This window comes from Bemisia tabaci, chromosome 4 (genome assembly GCF_918797505.1).
Source record: "Bemisia tabaci chromosome 4, PGI_BMITA_v3".
Classification (NCBI taxonomy): Eukaryota; Metazoa; Arthropoda; class Insecta; order Hemiptera; family Aleyrodidae; genus Bemisia; species Bemisia tabaci.
Window position 1 is genome coordinate 24,638,663 of NC_092796.1, and position 23,676 is coordinate 24,662,338.

At 42.5% G+C, this 23,676-nt stretch overlaps 1 protein-coding gene across 1 annotated transcript in view; it reads right to left on the minus strand.

The window, feature by feature from the left end:
* The window catches only part of LOC109038974 (filamin A protein cher), a 156,490-nt gene extending 137,429 nt beyond the window's left edge, over positions 1 to 19,061 (minus strand). The window contains 1 exon segment of the mRNA XM_072299536.1: positions 18,205 to 19,061. Coding sequence (XP_072155637.1) covers positions 18,205 to 18,559 — 355 coding nt within the window. The 5' untranslated portion in view covers positions 18,560 to 19,061.
* Between the last annotated feature and the right edge of the window lie 4,615 nt (positions 19,062 to 23,676).

The following is a 23,676-nucleotide window of genomic DNA, read 5'->3' on the forward strand; positions in this document are numbered from 1 at the left end:
GAAACTTACTCAGGGTATTTAACGAGGTGATCAGAATTTTAACTCACCTGAAAAAAAAATAAAAAATAGATTTTAAGATAAACATGAAACAGATATGAAACAAATGAAAATTTAAAGGCATGTTCTGGACATTCTCTCCACGTTTTAAGACGGCAACGCTGTTGCATATTTAAGCAATCAAAGCATTTCCCAAAAATTGACCATGCCGCAATCAGTCAGTAATAAGTCAGTTCATAGGCACAATAGGCAACGCTAGGACTGAAGTCTGGTCTAAGAGGAATGAGCAAAGCGTTCTTAATTTGGTGTCGAATGCAACGAACACTGCCCAAACTTTATTTAAACTCCAAGGATGCAACTATTCGAGCTCCATGGATGTCCGTGTTGCATACGCGCGTAAAAGAAGGCGTTTTGACTCTTCAGGCACTCAACACGGTGCTGCGTCGAAGGCGCGCTTTTCTGCGAGGATCCATAGTGAGTGGCAGAACGCTTTTAGTTCTCTTCATATAATACATCAAAGATATCTCATTCTTTAAAGTTCCGAACCTCTTTGGAAAGTTCTGCCCAGTTTTGTCTCATCAACCATTAACACCAATGGATACCATTGCCAACACACCCGACCAATTAGACCCGTCGGTTTTCAATTGATCGAACCTTTTTTAAGACCACCTAGTGAGGTGATAACAAAATTAAGCACCGAAACCGACTAGGAAGATCGGATTGATGTCCCGAAATTCAGCACAATGCTTAGTTAAATGACAAAAGATTCCATCGAAAACAGCTCAATTTGTTTTATTTCAACATAGTGGAACTACAGTGTCCCACCCAAAAGAAAAATTTGATTCTCCTATTGGCAAGATATCAATTAAGGGAGGGCCTCCCTTCCTCATTGACAACAGGTGATAACCGTCAAGGGTTGGTAACAACCCCCTCCCACGGGGCTGGATTTACTTACTCGCCGCCCATGGGCCGCCTGTATTTTGCCGCCCCCTTCTCATTCGTTTTGAAACATCAATAAAAACCATCAAGTGAACGTGCCGGAGGGGGAGAGGCGTATAAGACGCGTTTACTCGTGTTGGTCAAATTTTTTGCGAAAGCCCTGTGAACACTACTGGCAAAAGTTCACGGAACTTGGCGCGAAAGTTAAGTTCCGTAAACCTGTCTCTGTATGGACGAGGCCCTCCATTTATAAGAAATGAATCAAAACATTATGAAAGAACAAACATAAGTGTGGTTTAATAATTTTAACTTCCGCCGCCGGGCCGCGCTGACCGCGCAGTGTCTTTGGCGCAATGCGTGAAGTATTCCTACAGTCTTATTACATGCGCTATGCGTTTCGGGCCGATCGCTGCTGCACGCACTGTGTTTGACGCAATGCGTGAAGTATTCATGCAGTTTTGTAGGCGCTATGCGTTTCGCGCTGCCCGCTGCTGACCGCAGCGACCGCACTGTCTTCGGCGCAATGCGTGAAGTATTCATGCAGTCTTGTAGGCGCTAATATGTGTTACATGCCGACCGCCGAGCCGATGGTCTCTCCTTTTCATCCCACGTTCTCGTCATCATTGCTCTCTGCGCCGCGCCAGGCCAAATTCCGTGTTCGGTTTCTCTCTTAGTCTTAACTCGACTAATTAAAGGTGCTGTCTATTGCACCACTGAGGGACGACAAAATTAGAGATATACTCTCAGGAAATGAGAGATTTTGTCACCTTTTCTCGTTCGTAATTTTTTTTCTGAATCCGATTCTTCTTTATAGCTAAGTTTAAAAAAAGTGCAAAATTTGCCTCCCCCTAAATTTGCGGCCATGGGCCGCGGCCCTTGTGGCCACCCCCTTAATCCGGTCCTGCCCTCCCATCTAGAGTATTGGCCATCTTTTTTATGCGAAGGCTCTCTATGGGACCTAGTGTGCACACACGTTTAATCTAGTTGCCTCATATCAGAAGAGAAGTAGATCGAGCGATCAAAGTTTCCTTTAGGAGATGCACGAATGCACGCATGCACGTATCAGTTGATTTGACAGCGACGCTGAAGCGTGAGGCGCGAGGGCTAGCTGATGAGTGGGCGCGATGGTAGATGTGTGGATGAGATCAGCGTTCACCGTTGGGCTCGGCCGGTGAGCATCAATCATCGCGCATCGGTCGCGCGTAGCCAATCAATAAGCCGAGTCGAGAAGCGGGCCCGTCGCCGACGGCCGAGAACTGATCGCGATTACACGCTCCGTCATCCGCACGCAAACACAGCCTCCCTTCTGTGTAACACCGTCCTCACACCTACCCTGAAGAATTCGGGAGCGGCAACCGAGAGGACTTGGTTGATCGACCAGATTTTTGGTTGAATCGAACGAAATCGTAGGATACTCCGAGACATCTCTCATGCAGCCTCCCTAAACCACCGCCCTTCCACCTACCCTGAAGAATTCGGGAGCGGCAACCGGAAGGACTTGGTTGATCGACCAGATTTTTGGTTGAATCGAACGAAATCGTAGGATACTCCGAGACATCTCTCATGCAGCCTCCCTAAACCACCGCCCTTCCACCTACCTGAAGAATTCGGGAGCGGCAACCGGAAGGACTTGGTTGATCGACCAGGTTTTCGGTTAAATCGAACGAAATCGTAGGATACTCCGAAACATCTCTCATGCAGCCTCCCCAAACCACCAACCTTCCACCTACCCTGAAGAATTCGGGATCGGGAGCGGCAACCAGAGGAATTGGTTAATCGACCAGAATTTTGGTTAAAGCGAACGATTTCGTAGGATACTCCGAGACATCTCTCATGCAGCCGCCCAAAACCATCGCCCTTCCACCTACCCTGAAGAATTCGGGAGCGGCAACCGAAAGGACTTGGTTGATCGACTAGATTTTTGGTTAAATCGAAAGAAAACATAGGATACTCCAAGACATCCCTCATACAGCTATCCCAAACCGAAGGACTTGGTTCATCGACCAGATTTTTGGTTAAATCGAACGAAATCGTAGGCTACTCCGAGACATCCCTTATACCTCACTAAACCACCGCCCTCGCATCTCCCCCGAAGAATTCGGGATCGGGAGCGGCAACCAAAAAGGACTTGGTTGATCGACCAGATTCTTGGTTAAATCGAAGAAAATCGCAGGATACCCTAGGACATCCCTCGAGCAGCCCCCCTAAACCACCATCCTCGCATCTCCCCTGAAGAATTCGGCAACGGAAGTGGCAACTAAAGGACGTGGTTGATCGACCAGACTTTTGGTTAAATCGAACGAAATTGTAGGATTCTCTTAGAAATTCCTTCAGCAGCCCCCCTAAACCACCGCCCTCGCACCTCCTCCGAAGAATTCGGGATCGGGAGCGGTGACCTAAGGACTTGGTTGATGGACCAGATTTTTGGTTAAATCGAACGAAATCGTATAGGATACTCCAAGACATCTCTCATGTAGTCATAACCACCACCCTCGCATGTATGCAGCTATGCAGCCTACCTAAACCAAAAACCACCGTTCTTGCACCTCTCCTGAAGAATGCGGAATCGGGAGTGACAACCAACGGACTTGGTTGATGGACCAGATTTTTGGTTAAAGCGAACAAAATCGTAGGATACTACGAGGGAAGTTAAGATCACAGAAGTAATTTGTTGATTTAGCGGTGTGCATACATTTCTGTAAGATATAAATAGAAGGGAATGATCAAGAGCTTTCTTTTTCGAACCGTTGCAATACCGCAGCTCGTGAGTTCGCATTGGTGTGCAAAACCTGATGCGCTGATTGACCATCTTCACGCAATCCAAGCCGGGGCCGGGAGCTCGCAGGACGCGCCCGGCCGCAACGGAAATGAAATTATTTTCGAATGAGGATTCAATTTTAATGACCATTTTTACGGCTCAAAAAGCCTTGAGACTTGCATTGAACTGAATTTTATGGGAATGTGCTCTTACGACCATTATGCTCATTCATACACCGGATGATCGCTAGAAAGAACGCCTGTATTGCTGTATTGACTGAAAAGTCACAGTTATTGAAACTGACGGGAAATTGAATTCCTTTGGTCGAAATCTAATGGCTTTACGCGTGCGTCTCATTGCAATTCTCACGGCTGAGGCTTTAACTCAACAGTTCGTCGTCTCCCGCTTGAAGGAGAGTATAACTCCGTTTCAAGTTTCCCTAATTGACTCAAACAATTGATTTATTTTAGAAAGATGTACATGTGCAATTGAGGCACTGGATGCGAAAAGGGCACTTCTCGGTTGCAGTGTTTCAGAGTCTCCTCTAATATTTCATTTATTGTGAGGAAAGAGAATGCATCCATTTCTCTAAAAATTTCACTGAATATTCCTTATAATTCTACAATTTTTTATGGAAAGAACTGTGGCAAAATCACCCATTAAATTCTTCTCCAAGGGATTATTTAGCAACAGAGATTCTGAAACACTGCAATCGAGAAGTGTCTTCTCCGCATCCAGTGCCTCAGTTATCATCCATCAAATCCACCTGATTTTTGTATTAAATCTGAGGAAAAATCAGTGAAATTTTTAGTTAGGAATACCCAAGACTCCTATCTAAAAAGCGATTTACGAGGGGAAATTTGGCAACATTGAAATGGAGTTAAGTTCTTTCGTGAAGGAAACAACGAGTTAAGGTCTGGTAATGGATCACTAAACAGGATGAGGACTTAAGCGCAGTGATACAAACATCCTCGTCCAGATTTCATTCATAGAGCACATCGGACATGTTAAAATCAATGTTTAAACTAGGAATTACGTTACTCTGCGTCCATTAGGCCAAAGATCTCACTTTAATAAACGTCTATAAGGTTACTTATCCTCTTGTCAGGGCTAGCTCCTCTTGTGTACTAAAGGGCTGTCCATGCATTGCATAACGCACTATAGGGTGGGTGGGGGGAGGGGGGATTAAAATTGTTTGAAAAACATTTTACCAGGCGTGACATGTGGTCGAGGGGTGTCAAGCTCAGAGATACAAAACAGTATGCAAACTGATTTTGGAACAGTGTATTTTTTGTTTCATTCATTTTTTTCATTTGGCACTTGAGCATTTCTCCAGGTTCCTGTAGGTAGGCATCAGAGAGGGCGTTTTGCTAAAAGGTGGATAGAAGACATTCAGAAAGATATAGGGAAAATTGTGTCACTATTTTTGAATGGCAACGCGGCCAGAGAGGGTGTGTGTCGAGCTTCCGTGACTCATTGTTTAGCACCCACGAGTCTATTCAAGCACACGGTGACGCATTGCCGGACTCAAAATTAAAATTTTCTTGGTGTCATCGAAAATTCTGAGATCTTGGACTGAGCTCAACTCGGTTCATATCGATCATAGAGAACTGAAAGTGACGAATAATTGCATCACGTTACACGGCAAACGCAAGTCCAGTTGTTATCTCAAATATGTATCTGTCAAGTTGAAATTTAAAATTCACTGTGGAAAATTTTCAATATCACTAACAATCACAATGGTTATAATTTTACAGAGAAACCGCATGAACGAACCTCAGACTGAGTAACGTAAATGGTCTCAAGTATGAGGTGAATGCCACGAATGCCATCCACACGTACACATATTCATACGTCCTAGTTAAATTTGGATGACCCGAATTCGATAATTATCGGGGCGATTAGAGCACTCCAGACCCAATTCAGTCCCATTGCCTCATATCCATTTCTAGAATGTATTTGTTATCCTAACATCCTCTAATGGAGGAATTCAAATAACTCTTCACTGTAAAAAGTCTTGGAACGATTTCCCGACAGTGTACTTTATACTCTCGAGCGGCTTCCAGGACTTTACGTCCACCTACCTTTCGTCCATTAAATAAATGTCCACCGCTGTTTATGTCCACTAGACGTTAAGTCCAGTCTATATTAAGTCCACATGATGTCCGACCATGAACATGTCCAAAATTGTTCAAATTGTGGACATGTTATGTCCACATTTTTTCCTTCTAATTTAAATGACAGGAACCACCTCAAAAATAAATGCATACTACTACTACCTTCATTCGTAAAAACATTTCATTCATGAATCAAGTCATGAAAGAGTTAGTTAGTTAGTTAGTTAGTTTAATTTTAAGACATTCAGCATCTCAGGCTATAAACGTCTTTACAGATAATTTTGGAAATGGGAGTATAAACGAAAAGTTCAGACTCTAAGAGTAGATAAAAACATATGTTCATGTGTACACTGTACGGATATGATAAGATGAAAACCGAAGCGGGAGCCTAGGAAACGCTCCAATGCCAAATTAAACATTTTTCAGTAACAGATGCTGTCAAAATTGAAAGTCCTCTTTAACTAGTTATTTCGTGCGCCTTCAATCTTGTAGGATACTGTGCAACGCCTCTGACGCGAAATAGTTGCTTAAAGCGTTGCGGCGCGGCAGGCAACCAGCGTGACAGGCGCATAGGCGCCTACAAACATAACGGGATACTTCACGTGTTGCGCAATGCGTGAAGTTTCCCGTTAGGTTTGTAGGCGCCAGTGCGCGTTCCGCGCTGCTAACACGCCGCTCCACTCTGTGTTAGGCTCTAATATTTAAACTCGCGGAGTCAGCGTTTTTCAACTCATGATTTTGAAATGTTTGCACTCTCTGCATTGATTATTCCCTTTTAAACTGATGAAAAAGAAATATGTACTACTGGAAACTATAATGTGTTTTTTGTAAATATAAGAGTAGTTCCGTGTCAAATTTAATGATTTCAAAAGCATTCAAATTTATTCTTTCATGTTTCGGGCTTTTACTGTGCTGCAGCGTGGTGTAAGCGCAACTTATTCAACACCTTATTCTCTCTTAATTTTCTCATTTCGATATTGTCAAAATAATTTTACACACGGACTAAAATATAACGCTTGAATTTGATTTTAATGGACTTTACATTTGTGGACGTAACTTAGTGGACGTTTAAGTGATGGACTTAACAATAGTGTGGGCTATAGAACTGTGGACGTAAAAATTGTGGACGAAAAGTCTGTGGACGTAAAAAAAGTGGACATAAAGTCCGTGTACCCTCGAGCGTACATAGCTGTCGAACAAAAATAACAACAATACTATATATAAATTAATAATCGTCACCTTCCTTTCAAAGTATCACAAGCGCCATGCGACGCGACGTTTCAAAATTTCCGCCGCCATTTTATTTTTTTACAGAGAAATATTTCAACGAAGCTGTCCGCAAATTTTACTGAATTTTCTTTGTGCTGCCGATAAAATTTAGTGAAATTTTCAAACAGATTCAACCAACAATTTCTTCGTAAAAAATAAGATAGCGGCGGAAATTTTGAAGCGTTGCATGGCGCTTGTGATACTTCACTGGAAAAAAAAACATTTGGATCTAGAGTCCAGACTCTTGAAAACATTGACAAGAAAAAATACTCTTGATTCGATCAGATTTTTGCTTAAATCAAAAGGAAATCTGCTCAAATTAAGAGGCTTGGTTCTTAATTTAAGCTAAAATCCGATTGAATCAAGAGTATTTTTTCTTGTCGATGTTTTTAAGAGTCCGGACTCTAGATCCAATGTGTTTTTTTTCCAGTGTTTGGCCGGAAAGTGACGAGATACCGAAGGACGGTTTACCGATAAATCTATAAAAACTTAAAACTTTGACAGAAAAATCGACGTATTCTCCGTACATTTCTTCCTTACATATTCTTTGAAACAACCCGGTGGCGTACATCGAACAAACGATCAGCGACAATAAACAAGCGAGTAAATATTTCGAGGCTGTACCAGAGCGCGGTCCTACTAATCCGGTGCAGCCAATTTTCACCCACGCATCACGCCCTACCCTCTCAAAATTGCCGCCTACAAAGTAGTCGATGAATTACGCAAGGTAAACAATCAAATTTAGGAATGAGATAATTAAACCGGGTTCAATTAATTAGAATAATGACGTTTTAGTCCATCTATGTGTACCTCCGCGAAAAGACGCTCCCGAGGGAAACCGTGCCAACGGAAAAGGTTATGTTTTCCGAGTCGGACCTTGATACTAATTCTCGGGCGTCATTAGTCACCGAAGTAACGAGTTAGAGGAGGGAGAGGAATGCTAGTTGCAAGATTGTCTCGTATTTCTATTTTAAGCTATTCTCGAATCCAAACACACAAAAGTGTACCCTGTTGTAGAATTGTTATTTACAAGTTCTCTGGAACCTACACCGAAAAAAAAGGATGCCGAATTGACATTCTGGATGTAAAAAAGTGTGTGACAACTCACAAAACGCTGAATTAACCGCCACAGCAGTTAATTTTACATCTTGAGATTGCTGTAGTAACTGCTGTGGTGGTTAATTCAGCGTTTTGTGGGTTGTCGCACACTTTTTTACATCCAGAATGTTAAGTCAGCATCCTTTTTTTCCGGTGTGCATGTATTTAAAGCCGGCAGCTTCAAAATAGCTACTTAGGCTTCGATGCTGATAAGATATTTCGTTACGAACTTCCCCATTTTTGAACCCCCCTCCATCCCCCCGTTTTTTCCCCATGTTGAAAACCCAAAAAAAGAGGCGAGATACTAGGAGTATGAACTAAGCCCAATTTTTTAGTACAAATACCGTATAGTTTCATCAATAAGCACACGTATCTTTTATTTGGTAAGCACCTTCGAGTAATAAAGAATAGGGTCATTGATCAATCAAAGTCTCGATGCGACGTGGGTCAATGGGCCGTGACACATACTCGCTTAAGAAACAAAAGGTACTTCTGAAGTGTTTCGGTCCCATTTTAAGAAAAATGAAAGTGGACGCGCATCGTGCGTGAACAATAAAAAATAAACTTTGCAATTCAACCTTCGAACACCCTTATTTAACCTGCGTGTTTAGTATGAGAGGAAGAGGAATTGGTGCGGGTGCATTTTAATACTGCACCGCCAATTAAAATGATAATTGCCGCGGCTACGTTTAGGTCAGTGGAGCCTTATACTTCATAACTCCAAAAATCCTTCAATAACGTCTCTACGGTGCATCTATGGACACCCACTTGTCATTCTTCGAGGATATTCTGAATTTCATGGCTTACAACGCTTTGAAGAAGACAAATCTTCTGAGAAGAAAAGGCAATGCTGGCCTAGAAGTGGGAAGGGAGCATATGCGTTATGCGTACGCAAGGTGTAAATTAACACCACAATTGCGCAGGAGCACGAGGTGGTGCTTACAATAGTGCAGTGGCAGTGCCTCGCTTGAAATGCTAGCAGATGCTAAGCAGCTTATGACTGACGTTGTCATTTTGGGAGAAAATTGTCGACTTTACCGAAATCTTGCAGGCGAAAATTTGCTCTATTGTTTTAGAAATAGTTGACATCGCATGACACCCATACTTGGGTGGCGCCTACTACGAACCGGCGTTGCAACCCGAGCAGAGAGTCTTTCAAAATGCTAATTTACATCAGAATATTTATAACTTGTGCTATTGAATTTAGATATGAAATGGAAAATGACTTAAACCCCGTCAAAAAGTAACCGTTTTGCGTCAAGAGCAAAACTTCTTCAATCAAGCAGGTTTCAGCTTGAAGTAAGCAACTCCCCTTCAACACAAGCTGATTTTTTTCATTTCAGAGGTATTCCTCTTTAGCAGCAAAGTCAAGGATATTTGGACAGAGTTCGTCAGAAAGGAACCGACCCACATCTTCGAAAAAAATGAGTTAGGAATGTTTTTGAGATCCTCTAGTCGTATATACTCCCCTGCCAAAAATTCAAAGTCGAGCAAAAAAATTAGTCTGGGTTAAGAGGGGTTAAAGTTTATTCCTTACATTGAGCCTGATGGAGAAATAGTACTTCAAACCTCTCTTTCTCAGTTTCAGCTTTATGTGAATAGGTTCCTAATTTCTGTTAATCTCGGTCCATTTCTACTTAAATCAAGTCTTTTTTTCCAGACGAAGGAATTACTTCGCAATTCCTCGAGAGGGGCGGGTATATTTCTTGATTGAACATCTTAAAAACTGTAACGTTCTCTCAGATAATCAGTGACGTAACCAGAAATTTGTCATGTATGGTAATCTGCGGTCAAATAATAAATAATAAATCTCATAGTGTTTATTTTACCCGCATTTTGTATTTTAGCCTCGGCAAACAGGTTGCTCGTGTTCAAAAAACAAAGTATTTGCAACTACCCGTGCTTATGTATATTAAAACTGTGCAAACAATTTGTTCGCCGTAACACGTCAAACACTGGCGCTCAAAATTTTTAACAGTGCATGAAGGAGAGAGGGAGTGACTGAAGCATAAAAATTTATGAAAATACCGAGAAATTGTGGTTTTTGGGGGAAATGTTTTAAACATGGAGGGGAGTCGGAGATTTCCAGACTTTTTGGACCCCCAGGCTACTCCGTCTCAGACAGAGTGGCTGAAACGGAGGTGGAGCTTAAAAATTAATTTTGAGCGGACACGAAGGTGTGAGACATTAAAGAACCGTAAACAAAAACTTGTCCCACCTTTTATTGCCGAAGTCGGTGGTCTGACTACAGTATCCAAATTTGATGAAATGAGATCTATCTTCAAGTGGGTTCTTTTCATGTATCGCAGAAAACAAGAGCTGGAGTCTCGCCTCGGTGTTAATGTGAGGTTAATGCACCTGTAAAACTGGCTGATTAAGCAAGTTTCTGCACTAAACCCGACTTTTTATCCGTCATAGCCATTGTTGTGAGTAATGGGGAGTCTCAACCAGAGTTGTGGGCGGGTGAGGAGGCAGTAATAAAATTTAGACTTCGAGTTGTACTTTCGCGATTTTTCGCAACGGAATTTGACCGTCGTGTTTCTCGGTGACCATTACCATTGGCGGGTCCAGCAAATTGGCAACATTGTCTTTTCTCCATTTAAGCCTATAGAAATGTATCGATTCTTGGAGGGGCCAGGTGCTCCTTTAAGAATCGATTATTTAGTACGGGTTTAAATGGAAGAAATCCGGTGTTGCCAAATTTTTGGATTCGCCTTTGGCTATTGCAGAGCTCTCAAACGCTTGATATCGTATGAAGTTAGAGTTCGCATTTACTCGAGCCATAAGTTCCGGGTGCTAGATCCATAGCTTCGATTGCTCCGGGTGCTACGCCCGGAACTTTCGGTCTCTGAGCCCCGAACTCGGACGGTATGTTTGTACAGCCCGTAAATACGGCTTCCACGGCCGGAGCTTTTTTTCAGTGTACAAAAAAGGGACATACGTCAAGCATTTATTTAGGAAAACTACTAGCATTGTCTGGAAGGGGCTAGGGCCAAGATTTTTGTGAGGTAGGTGGGCAGGCCGCCTGGCCACAGGCACTGAAAACAAAGTTACGGGCTGTATAGGCATACCATCCGTTCCGGGCTCAGAGGCCGAATGTTCTGGGTGTTGGAGCCGTAGCTTTCGATTGCTCGAGGTGCTACGCCCGAAACTTTCGGCCTCTGAGCCTAGAACGCGGACGGTATGTCTATAGTACAGCCCGTAAGTACGGCTTCCACGGCCGGAGTTTTTTTGGCTGACTATCTTTTCCGCACAAAGTACGCCTGTCTGTGGCAATTTTACGATAATGGTTGCCGCACAAAATCATTTTCGCGCAAATAATTTTCTGTAGTACGTGGCAACGTCGAGAAAAATATGAGGCATATTTAAGAAAAATCAGTGCACGAAGATTAAACAAATTATTATTGATGTTGCCAGATGTTTGAGATCCGATTTATGCGAAAAGGGTTTTGTGCGGCAACGATCATCGGAAAAATTTCCACAAAAGGACGTATTTCTGCCAAACGGAACTATGTACATTATGATGTGAGCTCTGTTATACATATATATTCTTATAGGTCTCAGGGCTCATGCCTTAATGCACATAGTTCCGTTTGACAGAAATACGTCCAAATGTACTTTGTGCGGAAAAGATATTCTGCCGTTTTTTTTCAGTGGGCCGTTGATCCTCCCAGGTTCCGCCCATGCGAAAATGAGTCATTATCTCTGAGTTAAAGTCTTTTATTGGCAGATAATCAACTCAACACAATCCGCCACTAAATAATTCGGAGCCTCTCTCATCTTGATTTATTAAAATCGGGGTTAAAAACCGGGACAATGTCGGAGCTTATGAAGCTGGTCATGCGCGCGCTGAAGCAAGTACTGTTATTGCACGCTCGGGTCCGGTTCATTATGCAAATTGTGCGGCAGGGGCGCCACCTGTCCGCTCGGATTTTTGCGGAATCCCTGATATCACAGTGGCTCGATCGCAACACTGAATTCGGCCCGGTGATTGGTGATCCGGCAACGGGAAAAACTTGGCAGATTGATCGTTAACCTCCTTCCGATCCAAACATAACATCAATCCGCCGGAGCGGTCGTCAATCCCTTATTGACACGCACAGACGAATTGCGACGATGGGCACGAGATGAAAAAATGTCTGCTCAGCCGCTCGTTAAATTTACTTTGAATCGGGACTGATGAATTGGGATAGATAGATATAGCGAGGCAACGTTGCCAGATGTCATGATTATTAATTGGATCGCATTTAGCAATAAGGAACCTGCGTGATTACAGGGTTGTAAAAATGTTGTTTGTTCATGAGATAAAAAATCTCCCAGAATAGCGAATAGTTTTTTCTCCCCCCCAAAAAAATCGTTAATTTTAAAGCAAGATAATTGTGTAAATTTGATTACTGTAAATGTAATAGGTATTTTTAAAAGAAAATAAGAAGTTGCACGATTTTGGAAACACTGTGATTGCGCTGGTTCCTTTTTGCTAAATGCGATCCAATTTTGGCTTCATGAAAAGCTTACGAGAAAAAAACACTAAAAATGGCCCGAACTGTGTGTAAAAAGGTGGAGAAATGGTGCTGGGTCCACACCATTTCATTAGAGCAAAACATTTTTTGACTCTGATTGAAAAATTGTTGGAATTTCTTGCCTTTGTTTTCCCCGCGAAATGGTGCGGACCTAGCACCATTTCTCCACCTTGTTGAAAAGCTTACATTTGTCAGTTGACCCTAGTACAAACGACTGCTCAAGTTTTTAACTCAAGAAAATTCGTAAAATTCAAAAAAATATGTAAGGTTATATTTGACTTGGAAACTTGGCGACTGAACAGATCATGTTATGCTGTTGGATAGTCAATAATGTCGACATGATTTAATGGCTGAAACACGTTTCTGTTGCACGAACAGTTGAAGGCAAAGAATAAATAATTAATTGAGTAATTATTTGTAATTTACCAAGACAATATACCAGGATCGTTTCGATCGACATGATTTGATTGAAAAATAAAAAAGAGCACGTTTTTGTATTATGTCTCTATCAAATCGACATTACTTAATCGGTTCACGCTCATCTCTTTCGATGCACTTTCGTCGACTTCTTATTGTTTTTATGCATCGTTGAATTTTATTTTTCTTCTCCTCTTCTTTATCTTCTCCTCTCAACATCTTCCTCTACCCTCTCATTTTTTCCTCTTCCTCTTTCCCTCTCCTTATTCCCTCTCTTTTCATAATCTTCTTTTCTTCTCGTTCCTTTTCTTTCTCTCACCTTATTCTCCCTTTACTCTTCTTACTCTTTCTCTGTTCTTCTGCTTCTTCTCTTTTCCTCGTTATTCTTCTCTTTCTTTAATTTCTTCTCTTTTCATAATTTTATTATGTTATCGTGTATTATAACACATTCGCCTACGAACTGCCTGACTGTTACATGGATGGGACATGATACCACTACTCGACCACGTAAGAGCTTGTTTTGCCTACACGACAAATTGAAGGCAAACTGGCATGATGTTAATTTAATCACTTCCCGTTCGATAAATATCCCTAATTTGTGAGTGTCCCAAGTAAGCGAACCATATTTTATAATAATACCACTATTCGACCACGAAGGAGCTCGTGTTGCCTACACTACAAGTCGAAGGCAAACTGACATGACGTTAATGTAACCAATTCCCGTATGGTGAACAGCTCATTTTTTGTGTATGCCCCACTTGAGCGAGCCATTTCATAATGACACCACTAACTCGACCACGCGGGGTGAAAGATTATCTATTGATCTATTTAAAAATATTGCATACGTGAAAAATACCAGCCATGTTCGCAGTGAACTAGCACTGACTCAGCGAATTAGCACAAGGGATTTTTCCGGGGCATTGCATGGGAACATGCCCGAAAATCCCGATGAAGGATATCGAATTTCAAAAGCTAACGGGGCACCTCGCGACCGAACAAAACGCCGGCCGGGCCGCCAGGTGGACGGAACCCGAGTACCGGTAGACATGCACCAAAGCTCGCGGAAACGGGAGTAGATAGGTAAACACAGCTTGCGGATCCCAATCCGGAGCCACCGCACCGCACCGCGCCGCGCCGGGTTCGAGCCAATGTCAATGAGACTGTAAAAAGGTAAATACGAGGGGCTCCCGGGGGGGGGGTGTCGGGGCACGGAGGTGCCCCGGGAGAAAGGGGGGGGGAGCTGCAGCGGCAGCGTCATAGTTGGTGGAATGCCAGAGCCGGAGCTGAGCCGGCTAACCTCCCACAGCCGGACGCGATCCATGCCCTCCGCTTGCAACGGCACACGTGGACCCGTGCACTGCGCCGCCGACGACGAAAGTTCTGAGAAAAGCGAGTTTTCTGGTCAGTTTCGCCTGTCGCGGTTTCGCATCTGGCGGTTGAGTCTTGGATATTTGCGAAAAAGTATCGAGACTACAGTGTCTAGTTTTTATTTTGGTTTGTGATGTAGATGTGTGGTCGTGTTGAAGGAGAAGGTGCATAGCTTCTTCAGAAATAAGGAGGCTGATTCCAAGAGTAGATGGTTTGCAGAATTCTGCAGCTGAGTGATTTCAACCAGAGGCAAATAGCGACTCTTCGAGCAATACCTCTGCATTCTATACAATGGTGGACAAGACATTTTTACTCTCTAGAACCCAAAATTTCCTTAAGGGTGGCAAAATGCCACCCTAAGGGCCACTGGCAATACACATCACCTTGCCCTCTTGCCCTACAGCCCCTACTCCCCTCCTGCCCTGTAACCTCTCTCTTGTCCCTTAACCCCTTTCTTACCCTTAAACTCCCTCCTGGCTCTAAGGTATAGGCTCCGGGTGAAGCGGTGCATCTCGCAACTTTAACCAACATCGACTTTTTCGATATTGACAAATTCATCAGGCTCGGCCACTATGACACGATTTAGTACCGAGTTCAGTTGATTCAATTTTGACATTAGTGGCTTTTCACTCATCAACTATATACTTTTGACATTTTATGGCAGCACCACGTTTTGAAAAGAAAAAACAACTTAATTGGCCCGAAACACTAACAAAGAAACAACTTAAAACGGGACTAAGGCCGCAAATAATAAAGAGAAACACACAAAATAAAATAAGAAACCCGGGACGTTTCGCAGGGATCACACCCGCATTTTCTACCGGCAAAACAGTAGTTTTTGCTTTCAACCAAAAAAGTGTTAATTTCAAAGGAAAATAATTGTGTAGATTAAAATACTGTACATATATTAAGTATTTTTAAAAGAAAATAAAAAGTTTCACGATTTTCAAAACACTGTAATTGCGCTGGTTCTTTTTTGCTAAATGCGATCCAATTATTTTCCACTGGTTTTAAGTTCATCCTTTGCGTTTGGCAAATCGTGGAATGATCATAAAGTGGCATGACTATAATTATTTGAACATATCATTGCAGCGATGCAGAGATTGCAGATACTGAAAATTTGGCCGTACGTAGTTGGTTTCTGTTATCTTAACATTTTAGCTTTAAAACTTTGTTCCTCATGAAAAGCGAAATGTCACTAATGTTCTCTAGCACAAAATATACTGAATCAACATTCTAGGTTGAAAAACTACATTTGCTAATACGATATTTAGATGATATGAATGTCATATGATGCGCATTTTTATTGTATTATCAACCTAAAAATGATTTTTTAAGTACACTTAATTGTTATAAATGAGCGACAGAGAGTTAAAAAACAAGCAGCAAAAAACGTTATCTCTTAGTGACTTTTTCAAAGCTTATCTAATATGCTTGGATTGAAGTGTTTCCTTTAAAAATATTATAATCGTTGCTTAGAATTTATGTTATGACTAGCAGGCACCGGCTCTCTAGGCGTTTTTATCTCCATCTTGAGTCCAATTTTTAAATGTACCGGTCGGGTGAAATTATTGCACCGATACCGGCAAAGCTAGCTCGAGGAGATCAATTTACCAGTGGAGAGAGAGAGGGAATGCTCCAGCTCCATCCATGTAATATCCAGAGGTAGCAGTCGGATTCACACGAAAAGAAGTATATCCGAAGCGTTTGTGGAAAAAACACGTTGAAAACCGGCACTTATCAAGCATAAACAAACGTGCTACAATTTAAGCCGGCAGGTCAACGCACGCCCATCGTAAGTGAAGCGCTCAAGCGAATCCTCAATTTAGAAAGTTCAAGTCAGATTTCATGACCTAAAATGAACACCAGTTTCGCCGCGCTTTAGCTTCTAATTCCGAGAAGTCAAGAGCTGCTCATTCTGAATGTATCGGCTCAGGTTTTATGACACATTTTCTTTTTCTGCACGTTTTGTTTTCGCTTCATGATAAACTGCGAGGTAGGTCGCTCATGAATGGCTGTAATTTTTAAAATCTTCCGACTAAACTTCTATGTTGCTACGATTTGAAGTTGTCTCTCTGAGCTATTTGGTACACTTTTTAGCCATTCATTTTACGCATGCGCGAATGATTTTCCATACAATATTCGGAAAACCTGCTGAAAAACTGGTACTTATCCAGGCAAAACCAACGTCGCACAATTTACGCTTACTGGTCGCCGTGCGCTATGTGCTCAGGTTGGCTGACAAGATGATTTTTCTGAATAAATAAAAAATACATTTAAAAACCTCTAAATTGAGAGCATTTAAATCAGCTGTGCCGTAATGCAGGATAGTGCGTAAACATTTGCAGGATTCCATCAACAAATTACCGCTTTAAGGTTTCATAAACAAGTTTGGGACAGTTTTGCTTCTCTGTGCTTTTTTCGATGCTATCCTTTCCTTTCCAGCTTTTGTGCTGATTTGTTAAGTTTTGCGAATTACATTCAGACATTGTGTGACATTCTGAGAGGAGAGACACAGATTGCTCTCAAATAGTTCCTCAGTTAAACCTATAAGTCATAACTTTTTGACGTCCTCAAAGCCAATAATGCCAAACAAACTTATCTACATGTTGCAATTATTTGTCAAAGGCTTCAATTAAGTTTTGCGAGGTCAATGCTCTCTTTGCCTCCCACGACACACCTGATTGACACTAAAACAAGTTAGATTTGATCACGCTTTCACACCGTTGCTGTGCTTCAACCGTGCACGCACACGCTTCATCAAAGAAATTGACTGAACAAATTATATTTCAAAGTAAATTTCTTGTGATCTATGGGTTCTTTTTTCTACACTTCAAATCCTCTGAGTGCAATGTTAAGAATTGCATCATCATAGGGTTGAATACCTATTACGTTAATTTGGACACATGTAAACAACCGAATTTACCTCCACACCTTTCCCTGCGTTTCCGCAGTTCATGACGCCAATTTTCTACCGTTTTTCACCAGTTGACGTACAGTATCGTTCCGTTTCACCATTAAAAAAGGTGTTGCGTGTGTTGTGTTTTAGCTCGGACGCTTTTGTTCCTACATGACTTGTGTCACACTAGTTAATTGTGTGTCGGCGGCAACACGCTGGCGCGTTTTGTTGGCATGCAGGTATGCTCGGATTCGTTCACCAGCCACTGATAAACGCATTTGATAAACACTATCAAAATGCTGGTGTTAGGCATTAGGTACCTGATAGAATATGATTCCTAGGAATCTGGTGACCAATACTAGATTTCCGCTAGTGTTAATCATGCGTTTGGTTACATTCACCAACTACGTGGTATACACCATCAGAATGATGGTGCTGGGTACCTACTAGATTCCTGATTGAAAGTGATCCCCAGGAGTCTAGTTACCAGTGCTAGATTTATGTCAGTGTTCTGACCATGCGCCTGATTACGCTCACCAGCCACGTGATAAACACTAACAGATTTCCTTTTTCCTATCGGTGTAGGTACTGCCTGCTAAATTTCTGGGGGATCACATATAATCAGGACTCTTGTAATCACTTGACATTCCTTCCTTCTCGTGCGTATAATAGGAGGGAGATCGTAACTTTGTAACGTGTAGACTTGGGACTTGGAAAACTTGTTTACATACCATTTACTGATCTATTACGTGCGGTGAGCATGCATTACTGAAATTTGAACGTTGTGCTCGGAGAGTGCTGACGAATGTGAAAAGTACTCACCGATATTGACGATCTTGATCCCTTCGTCTGCCAAGAACTTGAGGGCGACGGACACGTTCTCCAACTTTTGCGAGCGGAAAGTGGGGCGTTTGTTGTGTTTGGGGAGCCGCTTGCCGGACAGGACCTCGATGAGTGTGATGAGCCTGAGCCCGTCGCTGAGGTCCGTCTCCAGGTTCCCGATGTTCTTCTGGACCGTCTTGAGGTGCTCGTTAGCCCACCGCGTGAACGTGTTCTGTTGGATCCGTTTCCACTGCGCGTCCTCCGCGAGCTCACGCTCCGCGGCCGCCATATCCTCGTCCAGGTTCGGCACCGCACTGCCCACCTGTGGCATGAGCATCACGCCGGTCTCCGCCATGCCGACGCTGGCGCTATCTCCTGTCGAAACCGGTTCGCCGCACTACCAGCGCGCTCTCACGATCGCTCCCCGAAATGCTCCAGGATTTTCACGCGCCAGTGCAGGCGAGTTAACTTACAGGTTATGTCTCAGACGCACGATCGCACTGCAAGGCTGGGAAAAGGGGGGAGGGACAATTTTTCCGGTTGATTGAGTTTGAGGTTTGACCACACGGGAATAAAACTGATTGGAGATGCAATGTGCAAAGTTATCTCGCAATGTAAGGGTAGAATAAATAACTTAATATCGAGTACCTCGGTAGAGCTGCGTCGTGAAAGGAGAATATGCGCACCACACACACAAAAAGACACCAATGAAAAACGCAGGCTGGTAAACTTGTCGATTTTTTTTAAATAAACTCGGGCGAATAAATTAGGGTTAGTTTTAATTGTAGAGTAAGGGTAGGTTACTTGAGAATAAATTAAATAAATAAATAAATAAATTGAGAGTGAGCGAGTGAACGCGTTGACGGTTTGAATGAAACTGTCGGCGGGGCGACGCGCTCGGTATTGCTCGACGAAAATAGCCCGGGCCCCCCTCCTCCCCCGCGCGCGCGGCTGCCCCGGTGGCAGTGGCTGCTCGCGCGGCAAAGGACCTTAAAGATGCCTGATAAGGTATCAAAACAACGCGGCGCCAAGGAGTGGAAAACCTTATTGGCGGACCACTTTCTCCCCGGCCCGGCTCGATATGGAAGTGCGCAAGGGTTACGTCAAGGTAATTCACTGCTGATAACTCAATGCTGAATCGCAGATGCTCGCTGACTTTGGATCTTCCTTTTGCGCCCCCCTCCGATCCCCCCTCCCCCGCGGTGGCTTCCGCGCTCTGCTCTCAGAACTAGCGTGAGGTGTTTTCGCGCGAAAATGTGTCATTCCCCCATGTCATGAGACATTTTGGATCGAATTTCCTTGATCGGATATGATCTGCGCAAATATAGAGTAGTTCGCGATTCGCGTCACTGTACCACTTCCTAAAAAGGCGATCATTGAAGAATTTTTTGTCCTTTTTAATTTGCCTGTAAACAAAAAATGTACTTTTTTTTTACCGAGGTATAAGTAATTTTTCTTCTGTTTATTGACCTGAGAAATATATCCTCACATTCTTAATCATTAGTTTTCTTTTGTTTCTTGTACTTAAAGTAGGGTTAACGTGCTCCAAATGTGACTAGCTCGGCCCGCTTTTCCACGATCACTGACCAAGAATTTGAACCGAAGGAACCAAAGGGGACTTTAGACCAGAATTTTTGTCCCAATTTTCAGATTTGCCTCCCATATTCTCTGTCTCTTTGTATATTGCTGGAAAGTTTTAGTGGGGCCCCTTAACGCACAAAGCGCAGAATTTCTTATGGTTAACGAGGTTTCAAGTACTATAGGCACAGTATCCAGGCTAAATTGATGCTGATTATGAGAATCAAATTGATGGTATTTTGTGATGTTTATTTCTACATCTGCCGAGTATTCTTGTTATTTTCCTTTTTTTGCCTCAATCAGAGCATCGTCCCTCTAGAAGGGTCCAAGTCCCCTCGTAGTAGAACTTCAAATGGCCGTATTTCTGCCAACCGAAACGATGTGCATTATGACGTGAGCCCTGTTATGTATATATTATTATGGGTATCAGGGCTCATGTCTTGATGCACATAGTACCGTTTGGTAGAAATGCGTCCAAATGGAATTAATCTCAAGTCAACTCATCAAATAACAAGACTAAAAAACAGTACAGAACTAAAAAAAGAGTGGAACAGAACAGGACATTACAATTTGCAACATTTCATAGTCATTTTTTTATCAAAAATAATGCTAAAACAGCTGAGAATTGTTTAGAATGAAAATACAATTTTCAAAATTTTCCACGTAGGGCCCTCAAACCACCGCAATTAATGGGAAAGATGTTTTCTCCTGAAGGGTACCTAAACTCGAAATTGCAGAGTGAAATTCAAATAGTCAGACCGACCCTGTTCCTATTGATAATCCTAATAGGTAATACACTCAGAGCTCATGAATAAATGATTTTTTAGGAAAAATATTTGATAGAAAAGCACCGTATTAATGCGTAAAAAATTAAAAAGAGTGAAAAAAACCGAGGAAAGACACATAGTAAACTCAAGAAGAATATGCACCAGAGCACGTGAGATGGAATTCAATGCGGATGATCATGATCGAGATAGAGCAGATAGGTTTTGATGGACAGCGAGTATTTCAACCTCCCTACTCGTTCACGCAGAATATATCTCGTTATGTAGGTGAGCTTGGCCATAGATGTTGAAACGCCTTTTTTCAAATAAACGCATAAACAAAAACAAAATAACGCATCCTGTGCCTTCTCCGGAGGTTTCGTATCGTTCTTTTATCTTTAAAACAGTTTATCAGTAGCACAATCCTATTCTCAGGGAATGAATGGATCCTGTCCAATGAAGTTTCTATGATGTATACTGAAATGTGTGCCTCCTTTGTCAGAAACGATGGAAGGAGTCGTGAACCGAGGATAAAAATAGTTAGGTGCGTTCTACGGCTACACGAGTCAACGGAGTAACAATGTCGTTAAATGGCCATAAAGTGCATTTTTACCATGTAGTTGCCAATTTATGCATTTTTCATTTACTCAGACTTTTTTTTCAAACCGATGATTTTGTTTGAAATATTTTGCGCTAATGGCAAAGTAGCAGCAGATTTCTTCTGTGTTCGATCATATTTTTCCCTTTTTCCACCTGAAAATGTAGCATTACTTTCTTAGATGAGAGAAGGTAGGGACCGCAACTCACTTTTTGGGACGCAACGTTGTTGGATATTTTAACAATCAAATAATTATTCCAAAAATTGACAATGTCGCGATAAAAATCAGTAATAGTTTACTTTGTCGGTACAATAGGAAACGTTGGATCTAAGTTATGCAAAGAAACGAGAAAAGCGCCCACAGAGTTAGTGTCAAATGCGACGAACACAATACCAATTTCATTTTAACTCCTGGATGCAACTATTCGCGCTCCATGGTTGTCCGTGTTGCATACACACGGAATCGAAGGCGTTTTGACTGTCCAGGCATTAACCACTTCACCCGCGGCTTGTGCTGTCTGATCTACTGTCGAAAGAGTAAGTGACACGACTTATTTGGGGTACGAAATCAACTAACATCATATGACAAGTTGATGCTATACACCGAGAAAAAAAACACAGTGATTCTGTGTGTGTGTGTTCAATGTCGCACGGGATTCCACGGTAGTAGAACCGTGGATTTTGATTCTTGTAACGATGAGCACGGTGATATGACCGTGTTCACCGTAATATTACTGTGAGCACAGACATGCTGTTATGAGCATGGTTATGTTACTGTGCTCATCAATAATATTACCAAAATCCACGGTTCCACTACCGTAGAACCTCGTGTGACATTATTACCGTGGTAAACGTCGAATAACCGTGTTTTTTTTCCCACATATATATGTGCTTCAACAGATGCATTGGATCGAACGAATGCTATCAGCGGTGGTTATGATTCTCACCGAGCAATTACGATGGTCTTGTAATTTGATGGATGTGCCATGGATTCCTTCGACCGATGAAGCTTTTCGTAACATAATGGGGTGGATGAATACTTCTCCTCCGTGTTGGGGCTGTTTTCCCTCAGACTGATAGGCGTGAAGCTACGTAGTTACCTCCATTAGACCTCAGAGCTCCCTTACCCAAGGCGGAGAATCTATGCCAATCCACGCGAACTCGGTATTCACAATTAGCCTCCATATTCAATGAGGAATCTCCTCATCTATCAGGGCCGGATTTAGGGGGTGGCCACATGGGCCGCGGCCCATGGCGGCAAATTTTGCAATTTTTTTGAATGTAGCTATAAAGAAAAATCGGATTCAGAAAAAAATTACAGACGAAAAATGGTGACAAAATCTCTCATTTCCCGAGAGCATATATCTAATTTTTTCGTATTTCTGTGATACAATAGACAGCACCTTTAATTAGTCCAGTTAAGACTAAGAGAGAAACCGAACACGCAATTTGACCTGGAGCGGTGCCGCGCAGAGAGCAATGATGACGAGAACTTGAGATGAAAAGGAGAAACCCTCGGCGCGGCGCGGCACGCGGCGGTCGGCATGTATCAATAGCACTCATAGCAGCGCCTACAAGACTACATGAATACTTCACGCATTGCGTTAAAGACCGCGCGGTCAGCAGCGGGCGGCGCGCGGCGGCGTGAAACGCATAGCGCCTACAAGACTGCATGAATACTTCACGCATTGCGCCAAACATAGTGCGGTCAGCGCGGCGCGATGACAGAAGTTAAAATTATTAAACCACATTTATGTTTGTTCTTTCATAATTTTTTCGTTCATTTCATATAAATGGAAGACTTTGTTGACACAGAGATAGGTTTACGGAACCTTTTCGTGCCAAGTTCTATGAACTTTTGCTAGTAGTGTTGACAGGGCTTTCGCAAAAAAATGTGTCCAACACGAGTAAACGCGTTTTATGCACCCCTCCCCCTCCGGCACGTTCACTTGATGGTTTTTATTGATGATTCAAAACAAATGAAAAGGGGGCGGCAAAGTACAGGCGGCTCATGGGCGGCAAGTAAGTAAATCCAGCCCTGTCATCTATTGGAATAAATTCCCATCTTACTCATTGTGAAAGAATCTGTCCTTATATGAATTAATTATTATATAATATTCTTAATCCAAACCAAATTTTATGTTGTTTGGAGGTCTATCCTGTTTTATGGCTTCGCCATACCAGGTGACTCCTCAACTGTACACGTGGGATTGTTGGGCTCTCTATGCGTGAGGGGCCCTTGCACTTACTTAAGCAGCGTGTGATTCTGGCCTAACTAACTTCAGGGGCCTTCACACATAAAGAGGGGAGGCTCTTCTAGTTGAGGAGTCATCTATTACGACGAGGCCATAAAACAGGGTAAACCTCTAATGTCATGAAAAGATCGTTTCGAATAAATGGTTTCTTTGATAGTGAATAAATAAGCTACGCCAGGAAGAACAAACGGCACCCCCTATTACTATTTTAAGGACGCGCAGTCTAATTCTTCACAATAATATTAAACCTCGTTCAAGATGAAAAATAAAAGTCAAA